The sequence below is a fragment of the Rhododendron vialii genome, chromosome 1a, assembly GCF_030253575.1.
Source record: "Rhododendron vialii isolate Sample 1 chromosome 1a, ASM3025357v1".
Classification (NCBI taxonomy): Eukaryota; Viridiplantae; Streptophyta; class Magnoliopsida; order Ericales; family Ericaceae; genus Rhododendron; species Rhododendron vialii.
Genome location: NC_080557.1, coordinates 9044491 through 9066932, shown reverse-complemented (window position 1 = coordinate 9066932; position 22442 = coordinate 9044491). Strand labels below are relative to the sequence as shown.

General features: G+C 38.6%; 5 protein-coding genes across 7 annotated transcripts in view; 3 read left to right on the top strand and 2 right to left on the bottom strand.

Moving 5' to 3' along the window:
• Window positions 1-22442, top strand: part of LOC131298145 (F-box protein At4g09920-like) — a 64629-nt gene that overhangs the window by 36430 nt on the left and 5757 nt on the right. The window contains exons 2-4 of one of the 3 annotated variants that reach the window (XM_058323480.1): window positions 1231-2187; window positions 2336-2479; window positions 2561-3083. In XM_058323480.1, coding sequence (XP_058179463.1) covers window positions 1252-2187; window positions 2336-2479; window positions 2561-2812 — 1332 coding nt within the window. In that variant the 5' untranslated portion in view covers window positions 1231-1251 and the 3' untranslated portion in view covers window positions 2813-3083. Of the gene's footprint in view, window positions 1-1048; window positions 2188-2335; window positions 2480-2560; window positions 3084-8749; window positions 9141-22442 lie in introns of those variants that run through there. The other 2 variants (XM_058323473.1, XM_058323466.1) reach the window with 2 other exon arrangements.
• LOC131298185 (F-box/LRR-repeat protein At3g59200-like) lies at window positions 77-8394 on the top strand. The gene is made up of 2 exons (XM_058323530.1): window positions 77-1054; window positions 7356-8394. The coding sequence occupies exons 1-2, from the start codon at window positions 1031-1033 to the stop codon at window positions 8337-8339; spliced, it is 1008 nt and encodes a 335-aa protein (XP_058179513.1). The 5' UTR covers window positions 77-1030; the 3' UTR covers window positions 8340-8394.
• On the bottom strand, window positions 10161-13099 carry LOC131327631 (F-box/kelch-repeat protein At3g06240-like). The gene is made up of 3 exons (XM_058360780.1): window positions 13017-13099; window positions 11708-12949; window positions 10161-10552 (listed from the first exon to the last, which is right to left on the bottom strand). The coding sequence occupies exons 1-2, from the start codon at window positions 13097-13099 to the stop codon at window positions 11986-11988; spliced, it is 1047 nt and encodes a 348-aa protein (XP_058216763.1). The 3' UTR covers window positions 10161-10552; window positions 11708-11985.
• LOC131298239 (uncharacterized) lies at window positions 15645-16212 on the top strand. Its single transcript, XM_058323604.1, has 2 exons — window positions 15645-15993; window positions 16069-16212. The coding sequence occupies exons 1-2, from the start codon at window positions 15742-15744 to the stop codon at window positions 16165-16167; spliced, it is 351 nt and encodes a 116-aa protein (XP_058179587.1). The 5' UTR covers window positions 15645-15741; the 3' UTR covers window positions 16168-16212.
• On the bottom strand, window positions 20726-22148 carry LOC131327622 (protein ALP1-like). The gene is made up of 4 exons (XM_058360772.1): window positions 21627-22148; window positions 21420-21531; window positions 21306-21374; window positions 20726-21195 (listed from the first exon to the last, which is right to left on the bottom strand). The coding sequence occupies exons 1-4, from the start codon at window positions 22146-22148 to the stop codon at window positions 20726-20728; spliced, it is 1173 nt and encodes a 390-aa protein (XP_058216755.1).

Sequence of the window (22442 nt, the reverse complement as noted above, 5' to 3'; positions counted from 1 at the left end):
TGTTACGCCTCAAATAAAATTTTCCCCTTCACATTGCTCTTGTCACAAATTAGTTGTCAAAAAGCAAGCTTAAGCGCCTGGGGTGCAGTGAACCTTCTGCACTTCAAACCCACTTAGGCAATGATGCAGTCCACCATGATAGGCCAAGGGTATTTTGGTAGTTTCGTTACTCTGGTCATGACCTCTAGGGGTAACCCATGGGCCAAGGGCCGCTATAGGATTTTATCTCAGCGGTGACAAAACTGTGTACTAAATTTTTTACATACCAAACACTATACAAGATAATGATATTTACTTAGCTCGAAAACTAATTAGGCCTAATTTATTTAATTATGTTGAGCTATATGATGTATCTACTCACAAATTTGAGTAAATTTTCATTTTCTCTGATTTGTTGAGCTATATGATTTATTTACTCACAAATTTCGGTAAATTTTTGTTTTTCTGGCTTTGCACGACTAATTTAGTGCTGACAGTACAACAATAGAACCCATGTTGTTCCCAACCATTTAGTGCCGACAGTATGGAAGAAATATCAAATTATATGCAAAAAAAAATACAAAATTTTAGTACATTTTTCCGAATCCAAGGGGTTTGCTTGACCCCCCTGAAACCTTAGTGGAGCCCCCTCTGCCATGGGAACGTACATTTACATAAACGAACCACATATACACCCTAGTAGTTATTTACGAAGTTCATTTGTCATATGGCATATTCATTCTTCCTTGACTTCTATGGAATGGGAATAGTCTTATGTGTTCAACACATGTTGTGAAGGATCTAAACTGATGAAACTTCCGTATTATGAATGACGAATGAGAATATTAAAATTTTGATTGCTTTACGCTTACTGGATTTAGGGCCTCATTGGTTTGACGTCTAGACTCTTCTTCTTCCCTATTAGATTCACGAGCACTGTTCACGGCTCCAAAACAGCCCCCTAGTCTTTACTTTCCCAGCACTCCAGTTGTTCATTTATGTCCTACATTAGACGAGGCAAAGGGCTTTTGGGGCTTGATTTAAGTGGCTAATGGTTTATTTATTTCAATTAAGGGTAATAACTCCTCTCCACTTTTTTCTTCTTATCTTCTCTTCTGCTCTTGTTATTTTCATTGTTGCTCCATTTTCTTTTCTTGGCTTTTCCCAAACTTTTTTTTGGTGTTTCCCATTTCTTCCTGATTTCCTCCAATCTCTGAGAGAAAAACCTCTCTTGCTATTCAAAATTTGTAGGCAGATACCTAGAGAGAAATCATGGGTTCAATCTTAAAAGGGCAGAAGCTTTCAGAGCAGCCGTATGAAGATAGGATCAGCAACTTACCGAACAGTCTTATTGCTCAAATCCTTTCCTGTCTTCCCACAAAGCATGCAGTGGCAACTAGTGTCCTATCGACAAGATGGAAACAATTATGGACTTCAATCACCAGTTTTGATATTGATGATAAGTTGTTGTTATGTCCTCAAAACAAAAGTACCGATCCATCGCTGCAGAGGAGTTTTACGAGTTTTGTGCGTCGAGTATTGTTGCATCATGTTTCATGTGTACAGAGGTTCCGGCTCAAGTGCAGTCAAAGTTATGATGCTTCACTTGTGAATGGATGGATTGCTGATACATTATTGCGAAATGTTCGAGAACTTGATCTTGCTTTTTCCATCTTGGATCATTCTACTATGCTGCCTCAGGACCTCTTTACTTGTAGAACTCTGGTGGTATTAAAACTGAATGCGGATGGTGATATGAATATTGTACCTACTTCGGTTTCTCTACCAAGTCTCAGAATTCTACATCTTGGTTGTTACAGATTTGTAGATGATGACTCAATCAACAGGTTCCTCTTTGGCTGCCCCGTGCTTGAAGAGCTGAGTATGAGCGGACGTGTGGGGGGAAATGTTAGTGTGATTAACATTGTTGCGCCTATGCTCACTAGCTTGTTTATACATGATTGTTCGTTTGGTGACATAAGGCCTGGTTTTGAGCACAAGATTGTGCTCGACACCCCGGCACTTTTATACCTTGAGATAAGGGATCATGCAGAGGACGGTTGTTATTTAGTTGAAAACTTACATCATCTCATTAGAGCTGATATTTCTTTATATGCTGACGATGGTTCAGCTATCTCTAAAGCTCTATGTGAACTTCTCAAGGGGATGTCCAACGCACAATTTCTAAAATTAGATTTCTCGACCGAGGTATAATTGTTTATATCTGATCTTTTGGTATAGTTAACTGCTGACCTAATCTTCAGTGACCACTCACGGTTGTATCTAGTGTTTGCTAGCTAAATTTGCCTATCATTCTCTACCCTCTAGCATGTGACTCACTTGTTCTTGGGTAAAGGTGACTTGTATGTGTGATTTTCAACTGCCAAAGTTCCCTAATATGACTTGCTTGGAGCTTGGTGAAATTTTTAATGTTAAATGGGAATTTCTGCTGGAGTTGCTGGAGAACTCCCCGCGTCTGGAAACCCTTGTTTTCAAAGAGGTGAGTTGAGAAGTATTCTTTTGTTATGAAAGTATCTAAGTAGCATGCACTTGTCACCTTATCCAATTTTCTCTATTATAGGGTCTTGGATATGATTGTGAAGTGTTTACACAATTGCTTTGGAATCCAGCTCGGAATGTGCCTTCTTGTTTGCTCTCTCACCTCAAGGTAATTGGAATTAGTGACTTCGGATCGGGGAAAGAAGAGTGGCAGATGGTGGACTATTTTCTACAGAATGCAAAGGTTTTGGAGAAGGTGAACATTGATTATGGTTATGGGGGTTCAAAATGGACGATACATGCCTCTAGGACTTGTGATGTTGCCGCTCTATAACAGCAGATTTTTTTTGGGTGTTTTGCGTTATTCTCACTTCGTCGAATTGGGTTGTGAAATGAGTGTCATTTTGACAAATTATTACTATCAGAAACAACATATATTCTATATTTCATGTTACCCCTATGGTGAAGTAGGTGATTTGGTATTTGTTCTGTATGAAGTTTTGATAGCCATGGTTTTGCTAGTTGGCTTCAAACCTGCGGTCAGAACGAGATGGCATTGCGTTATTATTATTATTATTATTATTTTTTTTTACCATATTGTCTTCTCAACCTCCTTGGTGTTGGTTTCAGTATTTTTGTGGAATGTTCTGGTTTGAAGGGGATTAGTTGTTGTTGCCTATATATTATGTTGATAAATCTCTTTTATTGTTTCCTTTTTGGGGAACTTAAATAGGAGTCCTTTCCTATATAGATACTTATGCCCTAATCCTTAGGAGTTTGAAAACTTATGTTGTCATCCTGGAATTTAAATAATACCCCTCTTACCCTAAATATTTGGTTTACCACCGATTTTCCTTTAAACAAAATTGAATGGATAATATCCCATAACTACCAGAAAAAAATTGTTTGGTAGAGGTCCTATTTTCATTAGGATTGGTTGTAGGTAATTATTATCCCTTTATACACGTTTATTTTGTTTGCATAGTCCCACCATCCCCATTTACTCTCACTTTCCCCAGCCTCATCCTTCAAAACAGGGGAAAACGAAGGGGAAAAAAAAAAAACCGGAAGAAAGGAAAACGGAAAAAAGGACGGCAGTCGGCACTCCAGTTCGGCGAGCCTAGTTGGTCCACTTTTCCCATCCTTAACCGTTTGAAACGAAAAAATAAAGAAGGCAATCGAAACGGCAAGTTCTGTTTCCGCGACGAAAAAATCCAGAAGGAAACCAACGCTGACCTCCAAATCCAAGTGATCAGCTTCAAAGGCAGCAGACGGCGGGTTGAGGTGGTGGACAAGATTCAAGAGGTGGTTGGCACTTGGGGGTTTTTTCTAGATCTGAACCGTGCGTGGCGTACATTTTTTTCCTCCTGGTAAATGGGTGTCGAACGTTGAGTTGATGAACGGTGAAGTTTGACTCTATTGGATCTTGTCCTCAATGGGTTTTTCCAGATCTGAACCCATTTGGCAATTTATCATGTTTTTTTTTCTTGAAAAATGTTTCACTTTACTAGTATTTGGTGCATGTTCTCATGTCCACGTTGTTCCTTTCACTCATCTTCTGCGCTCTTTGCATTTGTACTATCGTGTTGTGCAAATTTGTGACCCATTTTATCACATTTTAAACTTATTTTGCCATGTTTGTTGCAAATTATTTATCTTGTGTATAATAATATTAGCTTCAATTTCATGGTAACATGTAAACATTTTCATGATAAGTATTGTCGATTTGATTTTAATGCGTGCATTTAGTAATTTTGTGGCGAAATGTGTCAGGATAAAAACATGGTGAATTTGCAGAAAATTGTCATGAAACAATTGTCGTACTTTGATTCTCAATTGTCATGATTCTGGTATGCTTGTTTGGATTTCTCAACTTTATCATGATATCGGTTTACAGTGATTTCGTTCGGGCGAATTAACCATCTGTGTTCATGACGAATTCCCGAAAAATTATCCATCTGACATCACACCTACTTGCAATCACTCTTCGATTTACAAAAATTATGAAAATCATGGTTATCTAGAACGGGCATATATCTATTGTAAACTGGCATAAAAATATAGTTGAAAGATTTTTTTTTTTTTTATACTTTTATGGTGAATTTGGTGAAATAAATATTAAAAGTGTGGTAGGTTTTAACATGCTCTTTGTATTGATATGTTTTTCATGGTGATTTTGCGGAAATAATCATGAAAAACATGGTTGATACCACACCATGTTCCGAAATATTATGGAATAGTTGTCATCAATTTTCATGGTAATAAATCAAGGGGCAATGGTTTTGGTCGAGGTTTTTGACGGCGGGGAGGGAAGGCTGGGTGGGAAGCATGGTGAGAATTTTTTGGAGTCCATTTGACTCTTTCAAAAGGGGAACTTAAATAACAAAAATGATACTCACACAATAATTCAAACACAACACAAAATACAACCTCTCACATATATATGAGCTCCACATACACTGCTATGTGTGGGCCCCACATGTATGTGAGAGGTTGTGTAAGTTGTTGTGTTTAGATCGTTGTGTGAATAGTATTGTTGCTTAACTAATTAGGGATAATCAAAATATTATAAATACAATATTTATATTAATATATAACTAGGGGTATAATAGGGCAATAAAGCATTTTGAGGATGAGAATATAATTAAATATTCAAAACCACTAGGATGGACACCTAAATAAGTCCTCCAAATAAGATGTCAATTTAATTTCTTCTTTAACTATGTGTTTGTTGTTTTCTCTTGGTAATTTATTTACTGGAAATAAAAGCCTTGCACAACATACATGCTTGATTGCAAACTCAGTCGGACATTTTAAAAAGTTAGTCCGATCATTTGCTCGGCAAACAAGCTTGCAAACCAAATCAAATCAAACCGATGCGGGGCTTAAGGTCCGTAATTCAAAAATTAAATATTTATTTAAAAATTAAATACTTATTTTAGTTAATGGAACGGAGCCTAAGGCCCGTAAGTTTCAAATATTCAAAATAGTAGTACGTTTGTTATTTGTACTCCAAAAAGTTTTCTAATTTGAAAGTCTTACGAGCTTCCTCACAAAAAAACAATTTACGAGTTTCTATTGAGTAATTATTCAATAGTCCCGGACTACCATGTGGCTTGTCCACGTGGTGCTCTCAATCAATCATTTAGCGAAAAATTTTAAGGGGGTACACAGTTATCCTCTCTTGTTGGGTGATTGGGGGACAGGGGTTGACCCACTTAGCGTGGGTAGCGATAAATTATTGGCCGGGAGTACCACATAGGACGACATGCAACGGCCCACGTGGTACTCCGGGAGTATTGAATAATTTTCCGTTTCTGTTTTCTAATTATCTAACAAGCATTTATTTAATACTTCATTCCTTTTTAATTGTCCATTCCGGAAACAGTGGTGCTACAGTCCCAACCAAATGGGATCCTGATCGGACCCCGATGCCCCGCCGGGCACATTCTGGCCACCAGACGGCCGATCCGAGCCGTCCAAAAATTCTAAACAAAAACCGAGTGGGCCTATGCAAGAATCAACGGCATCCAATGGTGTAAGTGCTCGATCCAAACACTCCATGTTTTTGTATATATTTGTTACAAAACATGGAGTGTTTGGATCGAGCACCTACACACATCGGATGCCATTGATTCCCGCGAAATCTCACACGTTTTTTTTTATAGAATTTTTGGACGGCTATGATCGGCCTTCTGGTGGCCAGAGTGTGCCCGGAAGGGTGTCGGGATCCGATCGGGATTTTGGGGTCGGGAACCGTAGACTTTTTGTTCCGGAAAATTCAATTCTTTTTAGGAAACATTATGGGATATGCAATAAGTGTATTGGAAATCAAAATTTCAGGTTAGTTTCACTCACTTGTCATTCTAAATAAATGCTTGTTAAGTTTTCAAGTAATGATTGATCAAATCACGGCTCGGTTCGTGCTTATCTTTCTAACTACGTGCTACTGTTGGAAAACTAGGGAGTGCTTTGTGAATTTCAAAACAATAGATAGGTTCTTCGAAATTGTAAATCTCACGTAGGGGGGCAAAGTTTGGTGTTTACACTAAATAGGCTTGACTTTAATGGGGAAGTAAGTATAATTGTTTCACTAAGGAAACTGGTTCTCTATGCCTATAAAAGAGCGTCTAGGTTCTATTAATACACGTACACGATATACTAAACGACTAAGGGAGAGAAACTCGTCTTCCACCAAGGGCTTAATGCTCTTAGAAAATAATGGTTGCTTCAATTAATTACCAAGTCATTCAAGTTCCGCATTACTGGATCTACGTATGCCATTCTTGATTATTTAACTTTTGCTGAGTTTCCTTCTCGAACACATTTTTATAAACATACCATTCAATAATGTGAGGTCCTACAATATATTTTTACAATCCGAGTCGTTTATTTTGTAGTTTTAGACGTTTAGATCACTAATGGCGAAAATCAAATTGATCAAACATCGGGAAGTGTTTTATTCAAATCAATTGAATAACAGAGAGAATTTTAACCTCCATTTATCTCACTTAGGTGATGATGCAGTCCACCATGATAGGCCAAGGAGTATTTTGGTAGTTTCGCAACTCTCTGGTCATGAGCTCTAGGTGTAGCCCATGGGCCACATGAACATACATCTACATACACGAACCACATTTACACCCTAGTAGTTATTTATGAGGTCCATTTATCCATATGGCATATTCATTCTTCCTTGACTTCTAGGGAATGGGAATAGTCTTAGACTCTTATGGGTTGTGAAGCATATAAACTGGAGAGATGAAACTTCCGTATTATCAATGGCTTTTCCCAAACGATTTTTGGGTTTCCAGTTTCTTCCTCATTTCCTCCATTCTCTGAGTGAAAAAACCCCTTTTGCTATTCAAAATTTGTAGGCAGATAACCAGAGAGAAATCATGGGTTCAATCTTGAAAAGGCAGAAGCTTTCAGAGGGGCAGTATGATGATAGGATCAGCAAATTACCCAACAGTCTTATTGCTCAAATCCTATCCCGTCTTCCCACAAAATACGCAGTTGCAACTAGTGTCCTATCGACAAGATGGAAACAATTATGGACTTCAATCACCAGTTTCGATATTGATGATAGGTTATTGTTATGTCCTCATAACAAAAGCTCCGATCCGTCGCTGCAGAGGAGTTTTACGAGTTTTGTGGGTCGAGTATTGTTGCATCATGTTTCATGCGTACAGAGGTTTAGTCTCAAATGCTGTCAAAGTTATGATCCTTTACTTGTTAATGGATGGATTGCTGATACATTATTGCGAAACGTTCGAGAACTTGATCTTGATTTTTCCATCCGGATGGAACATTGTACTATGCTGCCTCAGGACCTCTATACTTGTAGAACTCTGGTGGTATTAAAACTGAAAGCTTATGGTGATATGAATTCTGTACCTACTTTGGTTTCTCTACCAAGTCTCAGAATTCAACATCTTAATTGTATCAGATTAGATGATGACTCAATCAACAGGTTCCTCTTTGGTTGCCCCGTGCTTGAAGAGCCGAGTATGATTGAATGTGTGGGTAAAAATGTTAGTGTGATTAACATTGTTGCGCCTATGCTCAAGAGCTTGTTTATGCATGATTGTTTGTTTCCTTACAGAAGGCCACCTCATGGTTTTGAGCGCAAGATTGTGCTTGACACCCCGACACTTTTATACCTTGAGATAAACGATTCTACAGAGGACGGTTGCTATTTAGTTGTAAACTTACATCATCTCATTAGAGCTGAAGTTTATTTATATAATACTTATTTTTATGATGCTGATGGTTCAGCTCTCTCTAAAGCTCTAACCGGTCTTCTCAAGGGGATATCCAACGTACAATTTATACACTTAGGTTTGTCGAGGGAGGTATAATTGCTTATATCTGATCTCTTGGTATAGTTAACTGCTGACCTAATCTTCAGTGACCACCCATGGTTGTATAACTTGTATGTATTGTTTGCAAGTTAAATTTGCCTAGCATTTGACTCACTTAGGTGTTCTTGTATATAGGTGCGTGATTGTCAACAAGAAGTTCCCTAATATGACTTGCTTGGAGCTTGGTGAAAATTGTGATGCGCAATGGGAATGAAGTTCCCTAATATGACTTGCTTGGAGCTTGGTGAAAATTGTGATGCTCAATGGGAATTTCTGCTGGAGTTGCTGGAGAACTCCCCGCATCTGGGAACCCTTGTTTTCAAAGAGGTGAGTTGAGAAGAAATCTTTTCTTATGAAAGTATCTACGTAGCATGCACTCGTCACCCTATCCAATTTGCTCTATGCAGGGGATTGGAGATGATAATGAAGTGTTTACACAATTGCTTCAGAATCCAGCTCGGAATGTGCCTTCTTGTTTGCTTTCTCACCTCAAGGTAATTGGAATTAGTAACTTCAGAGGGGAGAAAGAAGAGTGGGAGATAGTGGACTATTTTCTACAGAATGCAGAGGTTTTGGAGACGGTGAACATTGATTATGGTTGTGGGGGTTCAAAATGGACAATACATGCCTCAAGGACTTAAGATGTTGCAGCTTTGTAATAGGAGATTTCTTTTGGGCGCTGTGCGTTATTCTCACTTCATCAAATTGGCTTGTGAAATGAGTATCATTTTGTCAAATTATTACAATCAGAAACAGCATCTATTCTGTGTATTTGGTGTTACCCCTCTGGTGAAGTAGGTGACTACCGTGACTTGGCATTTGTTCTGTATGAAGTTTTGATGGCCATGGTTTGTTTAATTGGCTTCAAACCTGTGATCGGTTAGATAGGCATTGCGTTTATTTTTCATTTTGACTATCTTGGCTTTTCAATCTCCTTGGTGTGCTGGTTTCAGTATTTGTGTGGAATGAACTAGTTAGAAGGGGATTAGTTGTTGTTGCCGATGTATTATGTTCATCAATCTCGTTTATTGTTTTATTTTTCACTGTGTTTGTTGTTTTCTCTTGGTAATTTACCGTAAGTAAGAGCCTTGCACGCGAGCAACAGAATTAGACTTCAAAAAGTGAATATGCAACAACAATATACAATATACTAACATGATTGCACATAAGTTGGCCTGAACATTTGGTTATAAAAAAAAAGACAAGGAAAACACATATTTTTGTATACCTTTTACATCATTTAATACATATTCACACACTTAGTATTGTCAGCCTATTGAACTGATTTTAGAATTTTCCTTTTCAAAATATCAGACATTGAAATTTATATACTAAAGACCTCACTAAAATGACAAATTTGTCCCTGTATAGTTGCCAAACGCAGTTCGTGCTATTTGACTCCCCTGCCTAGAAGCCACTTTATTTGTTTGCCATATATTCGCTAGGTGTTTATGGAATTATTATAGCAGGTCGGTCTAGTAATTAGGGGGCGGCCGTTCGGTCGCCTTCCTTGACCTTGGTTTAGTCTGATTCCACGCGAACTGCTAATGCGGCTGTGGCTGGTTGAGATGCCGCTCTTCTTTCTCTTTCTATTGGAACTTTTGGTACTCCACAAAGAGCTTATTCTATCCCCCCCCTTTTTAGTAAAAGGAAAGCAGTGACACCGCTAGAGTCAGCATGGCGACATCTGGCAAATCTTCTTCAGAATGCATTCTTCGAATACCGACCACTCTTGGCTAGAAGAGGAACTAGTGCCCAAGGGCAAGACCATATGCTTGAGACAGAACTTCAAGATCAACACAACAAAAATATCGAAAGAGTTTCTTAGAAGTCATGCAAGATTAGGTACTTGCGACTCTAGCTTCTTAACAGAGTTGAACTAAGATATTAAACAAGTTCAAACCCACAAAAGCTTACAGTACATGTAATCAAAACAGGAAGTTTAGAGAGGACAAACGGAAATGATTCTGGACATAAGCTTGAATTGCCAAAACTCGTCAACCCTCTTTTTGGCTGCATAAAATTTGCCTCCATCACTCGCTCCTTTCGTCAAGTTTGCCACCAGCACTTGCTAGTTGGCGTAGTCGCTTTCGCAATGCATATCCCTGTATTCGAGATAGGATAACAAACCAAAATCTGAATCGAAATATTCATTTTCCTCCTTCAAGAAAAGAGCCCTAGTCTCCCCCGGTAATTTGAACCCTGCACACCTATATCAACAGTCATAATGTCAAGTGTGTAATTTCAAACAAGTAATTAAAAATAATAATCTCGGACACTGAAGCTCCTTGGACATGCTTTTTTTGGACACTTCTAAAAGCATGTTCGACACTTATTCAACTTGTATAAAGCAAAAATTAGTGCATAGTGTCGGACACTTTATCGACAAGTTCACTTCTTGTAGTCGTCGAACGCAACCTATGTGATGAATCTCTTCATCACAACAGTTCTACGTGGTGAATCTCTTCATCATAACATTGTCTTGCAGTTCTATAAGATGCTCTTGATCCTGACAATGTCTTACTCAAATAAGCCTGCCTCAACAAAAAGAAAATATCACAGTTTTGCGCACTTACAAGGCTTTATAGGATTGTATGGCTTTTATGCTTTATGTAGTGTGTTGGATTCATCTGATTCTCAACATCAAGAACACCAGGATACAACTAAAAATTCTTGTTTAGCAATGTTTTGTTTCCTAAGGTAAAAATATTCTTCTCAAGCAACATTGAGCGTATTGAAGTAACGAAAAAGAGGAGTTACGACATGCTTTGCTAGGGATATCTAATTAGGCTCGTTTGACACATTCCATTCCTGCCATTTAAGTACTCATCGTCCAATGCAAAGGCACAGGAGCAGAATAAAGGTACATGCTTGCTAAGCAAATATGGGGCACATCTCATCTCCTTAAAAAAATAGAGCATGTGACATTATCTGGTAATAGCCAAAGTTAATCTACAACCATTAATAAGCCCTATATCAATTTTACTTCCACTCTAGGAAGACATATCACCTAGATACCAAAAGAAAGTATTGTAACAAAAGCACACTAAACAGACTAAAATATGAAGTTTTCGTGCACAGACATCTAAAGAATAAAATGAGAACGTTATCCTGAGAGTATTACTCTGCAGAAATTAAGTCTATTTCTGTCTGAAAGAAGATATAAAGCTGCACATTTATCCACAAAGAATTTCTCAATCTCCATAGCAGTTTTTGCAAAAGTCGCCATTAGAAGGGCATTTATGTTTGTAGTAACTGCAGAATGTAGCAGCTGAACTACTGGGAAAACTTAAAGCGCATCGAACACAAGCATGCAATTACAAATCTGGTAAGAACAATCCAACAATGAACTAGTATACCATTACCTTGATGTGTTCAACACTTCCAGATCATCATCCGTCACCCTATCTTTGAGTGAAGTGAAGCTTGGAATGTGAGCAATGGCTTCGAATTTTGACTTAATCCCACGAACCTTTAGAAACTTCAGAGAGCTGAACTGTTCTTTGGCGTTAAAAAAGAACACAGCTTTGCTCAAACGATGGAAAAACATTATGGCTCCGCTTCTCAAGTAACTCATTGGTTCATATAAACCACGAAGCCACCTCTCATGATCAGTTTTTGTACCAATACAGAATGCTTTCTTCTAAGATTCTTGAACACCGTATTCTTCCATCATCCATAAGTCTATATGTCCATAATTCGAACAATCACACAGGCAAAGCCTGCCTCTCAACGTCCCCAAGGACATACTCCGCGACACATCCAAGCTCATCTTCCCATAGTTAAGTGGAGGTTGTGGAACTGATTTGAACCTCTCCATATCAAAATTGAATGAAATTATGTAATCCGAGATGTTGATGTCGATAAGAAGCCAATGAAGAGAACCACTTAGATACGTTGGGAATCCTAGGTTATAGCCAAGGAATGAGCAAGGTGCACAACCAATCCTTTTCCATGACCTTGTGCCAAGAGTATGTATCTCAGCCCCCCTTCCGCTAAACAATTCTCTGCTCGTAATGGGTTCACGGATTCGTTCCTGTTGATCAAACCTCCTGATCACTTTATACTCATTTGTCTTTGGACTGAAACCCAAACCAGAATCAATAAACTTTTTGGAACTCTCATCAGCTTGTGTAGGAATCGGAAGGTTTATAAACTCCCCTGTGATCGGATTACACACCATAAAGGGATCGTTAAGTGATGGCTCAGACAAACAAAGCAATCCGTTGCAAGAATTCACTACATTGAGCTTGTGTTCTTTGGGCAACAACTTGATGCACCACTTTCGTTTAACACCACCTTTAGAACTACAACCCACATTGGCATCACCTTCACCATTCATCACCAATTCTGCATTGCGAAGTGGGACCTTCAACTTGGTTTCAAGCTTCATTTGAAAATGGCTCTCAAAACCAGGGTTGTCTTCAGGTGGCTCAACCAAGTAAAGGTTTCTTGAAATGTGGGTTCGAGATGAGGACCGAATCAAAGGAAACGCCTCTGCTTGCTCAAAGTGCAGCCTTGCAAATTCTGGGTCCGAGATTAGGCTACGCCAAGGCTTACATACACATCTGCATATGAGCAGCCTCTTTCTAGAGAGTCTTAGCCAACTGCTGTACACTATTACTGAAATTTAGTTCTAATAGATATATCGAACTCAGCAGACACATAAAATACAGTGCATAGAGAATCATGAGGCATATGCAAAATCCTAAAATTTTTCTTACCGTTAAAGCTTCATTTTCTTTCTTTTTAACCATGTTAGCAAAGTAAGATATGCAGCACAGCGGAATTTGTAGATTTCTTCAAAAATTTATAACACATCAACACTTTCTTAATCATTAACTGCCCATGCATAGCACCGGTTCACTGCTTGTATATGAATAAGCATGTATGGAGAGAGAGAGAGAGAGAGAGAGAGAGAGAGAGAGAGAGAGAGAGAGAGAGAGAGAGAGAGAGAGAGAGTTACCGGATTGCAGTTGGACCAAACTTTAAAAAAAGCCAGTTAGTCCCCAATAGGAGGCTCCAAGTAGAATCATGAAAAGAGAGGTGGCAAAATACTCAGATTTTTGGTGGTCAGAATTATAGAGAGGGAACCAGGCCATCTTATGGCGGGAAATCAGTGCAAAATGCTATGGCGGGAAATGTATGCGAATGCTTTGGTGCCAGGAAGAAGTGGAAATGAAGAGGCTAGGTACAATCCATCATGAATAGTTTCATGGATCCTATCATTTCTGGGACGGTAAATTTGTCCACACAGATAATCTGTGCACAGATTTTATTGTGGGGCCCATTACGGGTTTTATACAAACGATTCGAGTAGTTCATTAAATGTAAAACATTTTTTCAAGGGTTTTCGCAAAAAATCAGCTCAATCCAATACCTTTAAGTGCTTGATCTAACTATCTAATTTTTTATTACCCAAAAATCTGAATGAAAATTTAGATGATTGGATTGAGTACCTATAGGTATTAGATTGAGCTTATTTTTTACGGGACCCTTGAAAAAATATTTTACATCTAATGAACGGCTCGAATCATTTGTATGGAACCCATGATAAGCCCCACAACAAAATTTGTGCACAATCTGTGCACAAATGTATGTGTGGTTAGCCGGGTTCTTTATGGGAAATGATTGTTAGCTTTTGAGAAGGGAAATGCAAAAACACGAAATTAGACAAGGCTCGAAAGTTTTAGATGTCAAAAATACCAAGTGTCCCAAATTACTGGACTTTTACAAAAAGACGTACAATTTTGAATTTTGAGATTAAAAAATCAAATTTTTTCGAACATAAATTTTTAAATTTTTGCACTGCATTAAAGAACTCATGATGTACTTAGAAAAATGATGCTCGGGAGTACTTTATTTTCCGATCCAAAAATTGCACGACTTTTCGTAGGAAGCGATTTTTACTCGAAAAAAACTCTTTAGTTTTGAAAGTTTTATGAGCTTCCTCACAGAAAACAAATTACGAGTTTTTGTTTTTTAATTATCCAACAAGCATTTATTTAATACTTTATTTGTCCCTTTTTAATTGTTCATTTCGAAAAATTCAACTTTTTTTAGAAACATGATCAGACAAGCAATAAGTGCATTGAAAATATTTTGAGGTTCGTTTCACTCGCTTATCATTCTAAATGAATGCTAGTTAAGTTTATAAATTTTTTTTTTTTTTGAAAGATAGTTAAGTTTATAAATAAGGATCGATCAAATCACGGCTCAATTTGTTCCACTCGCTTATCATTCTAATTACGTCAACTGTTGGAAAAGTAGGGGAGTGCTTTGTGAATTTCAAAACAATAGAGAGGTTCTTGCAAATTGTAAATCTCACGGAAGTCTCTTTGGATATCCTTTTCGAACACATCTTTTAAACAGACCACTCAATAAATGTGAGGTTCTACAATATTATTTTACAATCTGAGTGGTTTATTTTGTAATTTTAGATGTTTAGATCACCGAGTCATTTATGTTGTAATTTTAGACGTTTAAATCACTAACGAAAAAAATTAAATTGATCAAACATCGAGAAATGTTTTATTCAAATCAATTGAATAACAGAAAGAAATTTAAGATCCATTTATCGCAAGGAAAATGTAAAGATTTAACATTGCTACGGAGGTTTTTTTTTTGCCAAACAATAGTATGTTAGGGCCCGCTTGGATGCGGGAAAAAAATCAGGGGTAAAAAATAAGAAGGGGGAATAAGATAGTAGGGGGTATTAATTTTGATGGGTTGGCCCACATCGATTTGATGTTTATGGAGGGGAAAAAAAATAGAATGTGGTTTGGATGGGTTATTAAATAGAGGGATAAAATTTGACTTTGTTTGGATGGTTTATAGAATGGGGGAGATAAGAAGGGGTGGATGATGGGAAAAGCTGTCAAATGACTATTTTGCCCATGTGCAGTGTTAAATTTGATTATGTATGAAAATAAGTATATAAATTCAAAAATCAATATATTAAATAAATTTTGGAAAATTGAAAGTATAAAAAGCTAAATGAATTTAAAAATGTATATTCTAAAAAATTTATATTAAAAAACGTTTTTTTTAATGAATGGTAAGTATTTATTTTTCAATTATTTTGGAAAGTGATTTTTTTTTACAAAGAAAAGACAAATTAGGGTAGGTTTGAATGAAAAGTATGATTTTTTTGGTAGAATGGAGAGTAGAAGTTACTTGAATGTTGAATTGTGGATATATTATTGAATGGTGGATATGTGGTAGAATAGTTGGTAAAATTTGCTTATAAATAGCAAGTAAATGCATTGTCAAACTCATTCAAAAATCTCAATTACAAAACAAGTCTCAGATTTTTTTTGGTTGTATAGCTGGTCGTCCGCCTCCTCGTCACAATTGGGTTCAAGTTGAGGAGATTCTGTTGATTTCGGTTCTGAAATCAATGGTGGAGTCTCGATTGTGGACCACCGGGAGTGGACACTTTCGTCCAAGTTACTTGAGCTATTTGAAACGTATCATGGACAGTGATTTTCCTGACGCTGGCATTGAGGAATGGCATATTGAAGCGAAGGTAAAGCAGTGGCGTCGTACTTGCTTCATCATTGTGGACCTAATTGATCGTCCCGGATTTGAATGGGACGCAAGTCAAACCATGGTGGTAGCTGAAGACGATGTTTGGACTGCAATCCTCCAAGTAAGTTTTAATATAGTGTTATAAATTTGTTAAGATCAAATATTTCTTGTTCTTAATTAATTCATTTTGGCTTAGGTTAATCGACAAGCTCTGGTGGCAAGAGATGTTCAATTTTCATTGTTTGATGACTGGCGTGTTTGCTTCATTCCCCCTCCCGAAGAGCCGGAGGAATAGGTGTAGATCGCGGAAGAATAAATTGTATTACCCATGGATGTGTCATTTGGTGGCTATGTTCATGATGTTGAAACGTAATGTTTGAACGTCTTCAATTTAAAATAATCTTAGAACTTGTCTCTGTTCATAACGTGATATTCTACAGAAACTTAGAACGTTCAAGTTCATTCGGAATCGAGAACAAGTGCCAAGAAAATACAACCTACGAAACCTAACAAAAAAAATACAACAAATGTCTTGCACCCATTGAATTGATGTTCAACTCCCAACACACTTGCGGATGTGGAATTTTTGTTTTGCAACTTTTTCAAGTTGTATCTCTCCTCGTGAAATTTGAGCAATGCTTCTTCGGCTGCATCGAATGTCCTGTACCTTTTCGCCATGCTTCCTGAGTATCCATTAACTTGGAGTTGAGCTTCTCTCCAAGTTGTATAGATGCCCGGCTTATGCCCAACGAAAACCACCCAATAATAGTCTTTTTCTTCACCTGTCATTGAGTAATCTATTCGAAAACAACATTATAAGTCATGACAAACGCATGAATCAAAATGCCTCTTAATCGCAAATAAATAGTTGAAAACCAAAATTAACGCATTTGGCTCAAATTTCATCATCGCCAATTGACACATTTAGGACACAGACTATGACACAAGTAACAATGGTACCATAAATAGGAGGACTTTTGCAGTCAAATAGCTGGAAACATGTGGCTCAGATTTGTAGACAACTTTTGCAAGGCACCAGGCTGCAACATGAGTTGCCAAATGACCCTCTCAAACGTTGCCCAGCCTAAGTCCCTAACGTGTCTTGTTAATTTTTCATCATAGCCACACACACAAAGGTTTTGGCCTCTTTTTGTGGGTTAAAACTGTAGGTTTTGGCTCAGTTTGTGGTTGCATTTTCGTTTAATACATACAGTTCAGTTTTGCTTCAGTTCGTGACTCACAAAACTTTCATCATAGCCAACAAAACATCTAAAACAAAACCCCCCAATTTTACCTCAGAAATGCAAGCACCAAACATAACCAAACCCCAACAGTTTTCACACATACACAGAGGCCATAAACGTGCAGGTTTTACCCATAAACTGAACCACAAAACTGATCCAAGTACTGCAGTTTTAAACCACAAAACTAAACCAAAACCTGTAGGTGTTACTAAATCAGAATCTGTGTAGGTTAAAACAGCTAAAAAATACAGCCACAAAACATAAGCAAACCCTGCAGTTTCATCCCCAGAACAGAACCAAATGGTAGCCAAAAACTGTACCACCATACACACACTCATTGACTCATAAAACAGAGGCCACAAACCTGCAGGTTTTACTCATAAACTGAACCACAAAACTGAACCAATCACTGCAGTTTTAAACCACAAATTGAACCAGAAAACTGAACCAAGTACTACAGTTTTAAATCACAAACTGAACAAAATCATGCAGAAAAGCTGAACCAACACAGCTTTAAGCCAAAAGCAGCAGTTCTAACCCACCAACAGTGGCCAAAACCTGCAGCTGTAACCCACAAATACAGTACAAAACCTGCAGTTTTGAATGGAATAAACAAAAACCAACACTTGCAGTTTTAAACCAAATGAAACACAGGCCAAAACCAGAGCACAGAAACCAAATGATACAGAAACCAACACTTGCAGGCACAAAACCACACCAAAACCTTTACAAAAATAGAACCAAAATGCTGCAGTTATAACACATGAACATAATTAAGGCATTTGGCTCAGAGTACAGTTGACCACTTTTTGAGAGAACTAGGCTGCAACATGAGTTGCCAAACGACCCTCTCATATTACCCCGCCTAAGTCCTCATTTCGTGTTCAATTTTTATCACAGCCAAAAAAAACCCAGGTTTTGGCCTCTGGTTATGGGTTAAAACTGCAGGTTTTAGCACCAGTTTGTGGCTGCATTTTGGTGAGGTTATGAAGGAGATTTTGACTCAGTTTGTGGCTCAGAAAGCTTTCATCATAGCCAACACATGAACCAAAATCTACAATATAAACTCACAAATGGAAGCATAAAATAGGACCAAACCCCTGCAGTTTTAACACATTAACAGAGGTCACAAACCTGCAGTTTTGACATATAAATGTAGGCCATAAACCAGCAGCTTTAACCCACTAACGGTGACCAAAACCTGCAGCTTTAGCCCACCAATAGTGGCAAAAACCTCCAGCTTTAACTCAAAAATGCAAGCAAACTGAACCAAGCACTGCAGTTTTAAAGCACAAACTGAACCAAAACTTGCAGGTTTTAGTGAACCAAAATCTGTGTGCAGGAAACAGCCCAAAAATGCAGCCACAAAACATAACCAACCCCTGCAGTTTCACACACTCACTCACAAAACTGAACCAAATCATAACCATAACCTCATGTTTAAACCAAATCATGCAATTCTTATCCCACAAAACTGAACCAAATTGTAGGCAGAAAACTAAACCAAACCATGCACAAAAGATGAACCAATTTGCTCCAGTTTTAACACATAATCATAGGCCACAAATACTGACACAGTTTTATCTAATGTATCGATTTGGCTCAGAAAGCTTTCATCATAGCCACCAATAACCTGCAGCACTATAACAGAACCAACCCAACAGTTTAAACACACAAGCAAAACCTGCAGTAGATAAGCAGAGCCAACAGTGGCCAAAACCAGCAGTTTTAACCCACCAATAGTGGTCAAAACCTGCAATTTTAACCCACACATAGAGGCACAAAACCTAAACCAAAACCTGCAGCCATTGCCACACACACACACACACCTGCTATATTTTTTACCACAGTTCAATAGTGGAATGGGCTCAAACAATACATACAGATCAATAGGGTACTCATGGCTGCAACTAATGTTACCCCGCCAAGGTATCTATCTTAATGAATAATCCAATTCTATCATCATTGCCCATAAACATAAGTACAATGCATAAGTAACCCATCCAAGACCTGCATTTGTAACCCATAAACATAATCAAACGTAGGCCATGAATACACCATTGTTTTACCATAACATAGCATAAGTAGAATATTGTTTGACGATGAAAGAGAACATAAACACAATATTACAATACACTAGGCTGCAAAAGATTGTTCAAACAGCCTCAATGTATCAAAATATTAACAACTAGGGACCACATATCTACGCGTGATCGATCGGCCGCTTCAAAAAATGGGCCATATGTGTAAGAGTGAAAGGTCGGCCACTTCAAAAAACTTCTACTACTTCTCCCTCATAGCTAAACGGGACCAAAGATTACGGCCTCAGCCCAAGCTTGTTTCAAATCCTCGCGAGTGCCATAGAATAGGTCTAGCCTATCTTCAGCCGAACAAATGACGGCACCTAACCTAAATCGTTGGGTATCAGTAAGGTCAAGCTTTTCAAGCTCTTTTGGCACTTGTGTGCGGCGAGTGGATACGTCTTTGGAATACCCCATTGCATTGGTCATTTTTTCCATATGGACATCACTCTTTTCTAGCCATGCCTCCATGCTTACAGCAAGGGATTCCACATCACCCATCCGTGTCCTCTTCTTCCCCTTTTGAGTTCCGGCATTGGCCGGAGGTGTGGAGGTCCGGGGAGTGGATGTCGGGAGTGACGCATGACGTGCGGAGTTCAAACTTGTGGAGACCGGAGGTGTGGAGACCGGAGGTGTGGAGACTGGAGGTGTCGAGTCCAGAGGTGACGAGTCCAAAGGAATTTCATTGGCAACCCCTGAGGGTCCACTTGTGTCGGTGGGATGAAATTCTTCACCGAAGAATGGATGGTAGAGACCGTCATTCTCCTCCTCTATATCTTCATTATGCACCACATTTTGATGTAGTCGCCCCATTTGTGCAGGAGCCTCCGCTCCACACCCATTAGCTCTATCCTTTCCAAAGATGATTTCCCAATCATCAAAATAAGGGAAACGCTTCCCACCCACCTCTTTGGCCTTCTTAGGGTTGGCCTACATAAACATTTCAAGTTTAAGTACATGATCCCATGCCATAACATATCAATTAAAGCATTGGAAGTTACCTCTTCGTAGATTTTCCAGACATCATCATCCACGTCAATCCTTTTGTTGACATGGTCCCACCCAAACCCACTAAGTCCCACAATGTCACATATTTTGGCATATGTTCGTCTCCAATACTTGACTTTGGAGTTAATGTGGGGGTAGGCCTTAATATTGCTCTCCGGCATGATCTTCGCCATCTCTTTCTCAAGTAACGTGAAGAACCCGGGTTTAAACCCATTATCCGCGCTCCATTTGTCACTTATTTCGGCTACCATGCATTTCATGAGGGCATCCTCTTCGGATTTCCTCCACACCCTATGGCTCCTTGAAGCCTTTTTGTTAGGGACATTACCTTGTTGGGTATCCATTACTGCAAAAGCATTTTAAGTTCGACAACAATGATTATTTAAGAAGTCTAATAAAAACTACAAACCGGAGTTCAATTACAATCATAAAAAGTTCATACAAACTTCTTGAAATAGAATGTCTACATCATAAAAGTTATTCAAACACTTATTAATACAAATACACTAAACAAAGTTCCTCATGGTGGAAAAACCTCTTGTCCCCCACCATTTCCTAGCCAATGATTGTACATGGCTGTAGCCAACGCATCCCTTTCCCCGCTCCATTGATTGGAAGTCTCAATGGTAGTGATGTGATCATCTACCTCCGCATCGTGTATGTGATCACGTTCCCATGCCGTGTACTCGTTCTCAATGGGATCGTTGGGCATCTCTCTTTTGATGAGGTTATGGAGGAGGCAACATGCTGTGACGATACGTGTTTGAGTCCTAATGGGGTAATACGAAGGAGACCTCAATATTGCAAAGCGCATCTTTAACACATCAAAGCTTCTCTCAATTACATTCCTAGCAGCTGAGTGCTTCATGTTGAAGTACTCCTCTCTGCTAGTCGGCATGTGACCTTGCCTCCAAATGTTACGTTGCCCGCGGTACGGTGCTAGAAAACCCTCGGCATTTTGGTATCCGGCATCCACAAGGTAGTAATGTCCTGTACCAAATGGAAGTTACGACATTCACTACAAATGGTTTAAAGGAAGGGTTGATAATAGGAATGGAGTGAAAAGAAGGTGAAGGTGAATTTTAGGATTTAGAACATACCATGGGGGACTATCAAACCATTAGGTCTTGAAATGGCGTCCCTCAGGATCCTAGAGTCAGTGGCCGACCCTTCCCAACCAGACAATACAAAGACAAACTTTAGGTCTCAACTACATACACCTAAAACGTTTGTGGCAATCTCACCCTTCCTTGATCTATAGCGTGGCCTGTCAACTGCCGGGGGATACACTGGCACGTACGTCCCATCCAATGCCCTGAGACAATTCTACGACATAATCAGTACATTAGTGTAACTAAGTCAATATGGTGGAGTTGAGGAAACGAAATGGAAGATTTTACAATAATTGAAATGAAGTTTACCTGAAACCAACTCCATCTACTGTCATCGTAGTTAGGAGGCACAGGCTCGGGCCTTACTAGGAGCATGTCAAAAAGGCGCAACACACCTAGGAGTACGACATTGAAATGTCTACTTACAGTTTCAGTTGATCTCCAAAAGTGCAATTTCGTACGCCTCTGTTTTGTATGGTGAGCTAAGATCCACAAGAAAATGGCTACCCTCTCCTCGAGACAAACATTTCCTGAGTCTCCTAACCCAACACCTCGAAGTAGACAACACAATCTAAAAAAGGTACGCCTATTTACCCTCAATTGCTCGTGGCAATCTACTTCATTACCATTGACAAGCCTATTCACAGCATCTACTTGGGTTTGGTAGTAGTTTGGATATGGGGACAACTCAGGACGAGGATATTGTGCCGTGGACACAATGAAGCAATAAAGCCGAAACACACTCATTGCAACCCGAATGTACATGTTTATTGCGATGAATGCCTCTTCCTCTTCTCTTCTCCTTAATTCTGTTCTGTTTAATCTCGGCATTGTAAAAAAACCTAAAAAAGGGCTTCATGAATAAAACACAAGTCATTTTCTTAATTACAAACTACAAACACTAAATTACAATTTCATTTTCTTAAACCAAACTATTGTCTTCTAACCCTATTCATACACACACAATACATAAAGGTCGGGCTGTTTTTTTAGGTTTTTCTTTTGGGGTTTCATCTTAATCATTCAAACTCTTGCAGGCATGAAACAATAACTTAAAAACAACATATTGCAGCCACATATATGATGCTATAATAAGAATACAAACCACTTCCAATAATCAAAACC

Coding starts and splice junctions, on each gene's coding strand:
- LOC131298185 (XM_058323530.1), top strand. CDS start 1,031: ATGGTTTATTTATTTCAATTAAGG. Junction 1,055..7,355: donor TTTATTTATTTCAATTAAGG/GTAATAACTCCT, acceptor CAAAATTTGTAG/GCAGATAACCAGAGAGAAAT.
- LOC131327631 (XM_058360780.1), bottom strand. CDS start 13,099: ATGGTTAAAAAGAAAGAAAATGAAGCTTTAACGGTAAGAAAAATTTTA. Junction 12,950..13,016: donor CTCATGATTCTCTATGCACT/GTATTTTATGTG, acceptor AGTGTACAGCAG/TTGGCTAAGACTCTCTAGAA.
- LOC131298239 (XM_058323604.1), top strand. CDS start 15,742: ATGGTGGAGTCTCGATTGTGGACCACCGGGAGTGGACACTTTCGTCCA. Junction 15,994..16,068: donor TTTGGACTGCAATCCTCCAA/GTAAGTTTTAAT, acceptor ATTTTGGCTTAG/GTTAATCGACAAGCTCTGGT.
- LOC131327622 (XM_058360772.1), bottom strand. CDS start 22,148: ATGCCGAGATTAAACAGAACAGAATTAAGGAGAAGAGAAGAGGAAGAG. Junction 21,375..21,419: donor CACAAACGTTTTAGGTGTAT/GTAGTTGAGACC, acceptor CTGGTTGGGAAG/GGTCGGCCACTGACTCTAGG. Junction 21,196..21,305: donor TGGTTTGATAGTCCCCCATG/GTATGTTCTAAA, acceptor CATTTGGTACAG/GACATTACTACCTTGTGGAT.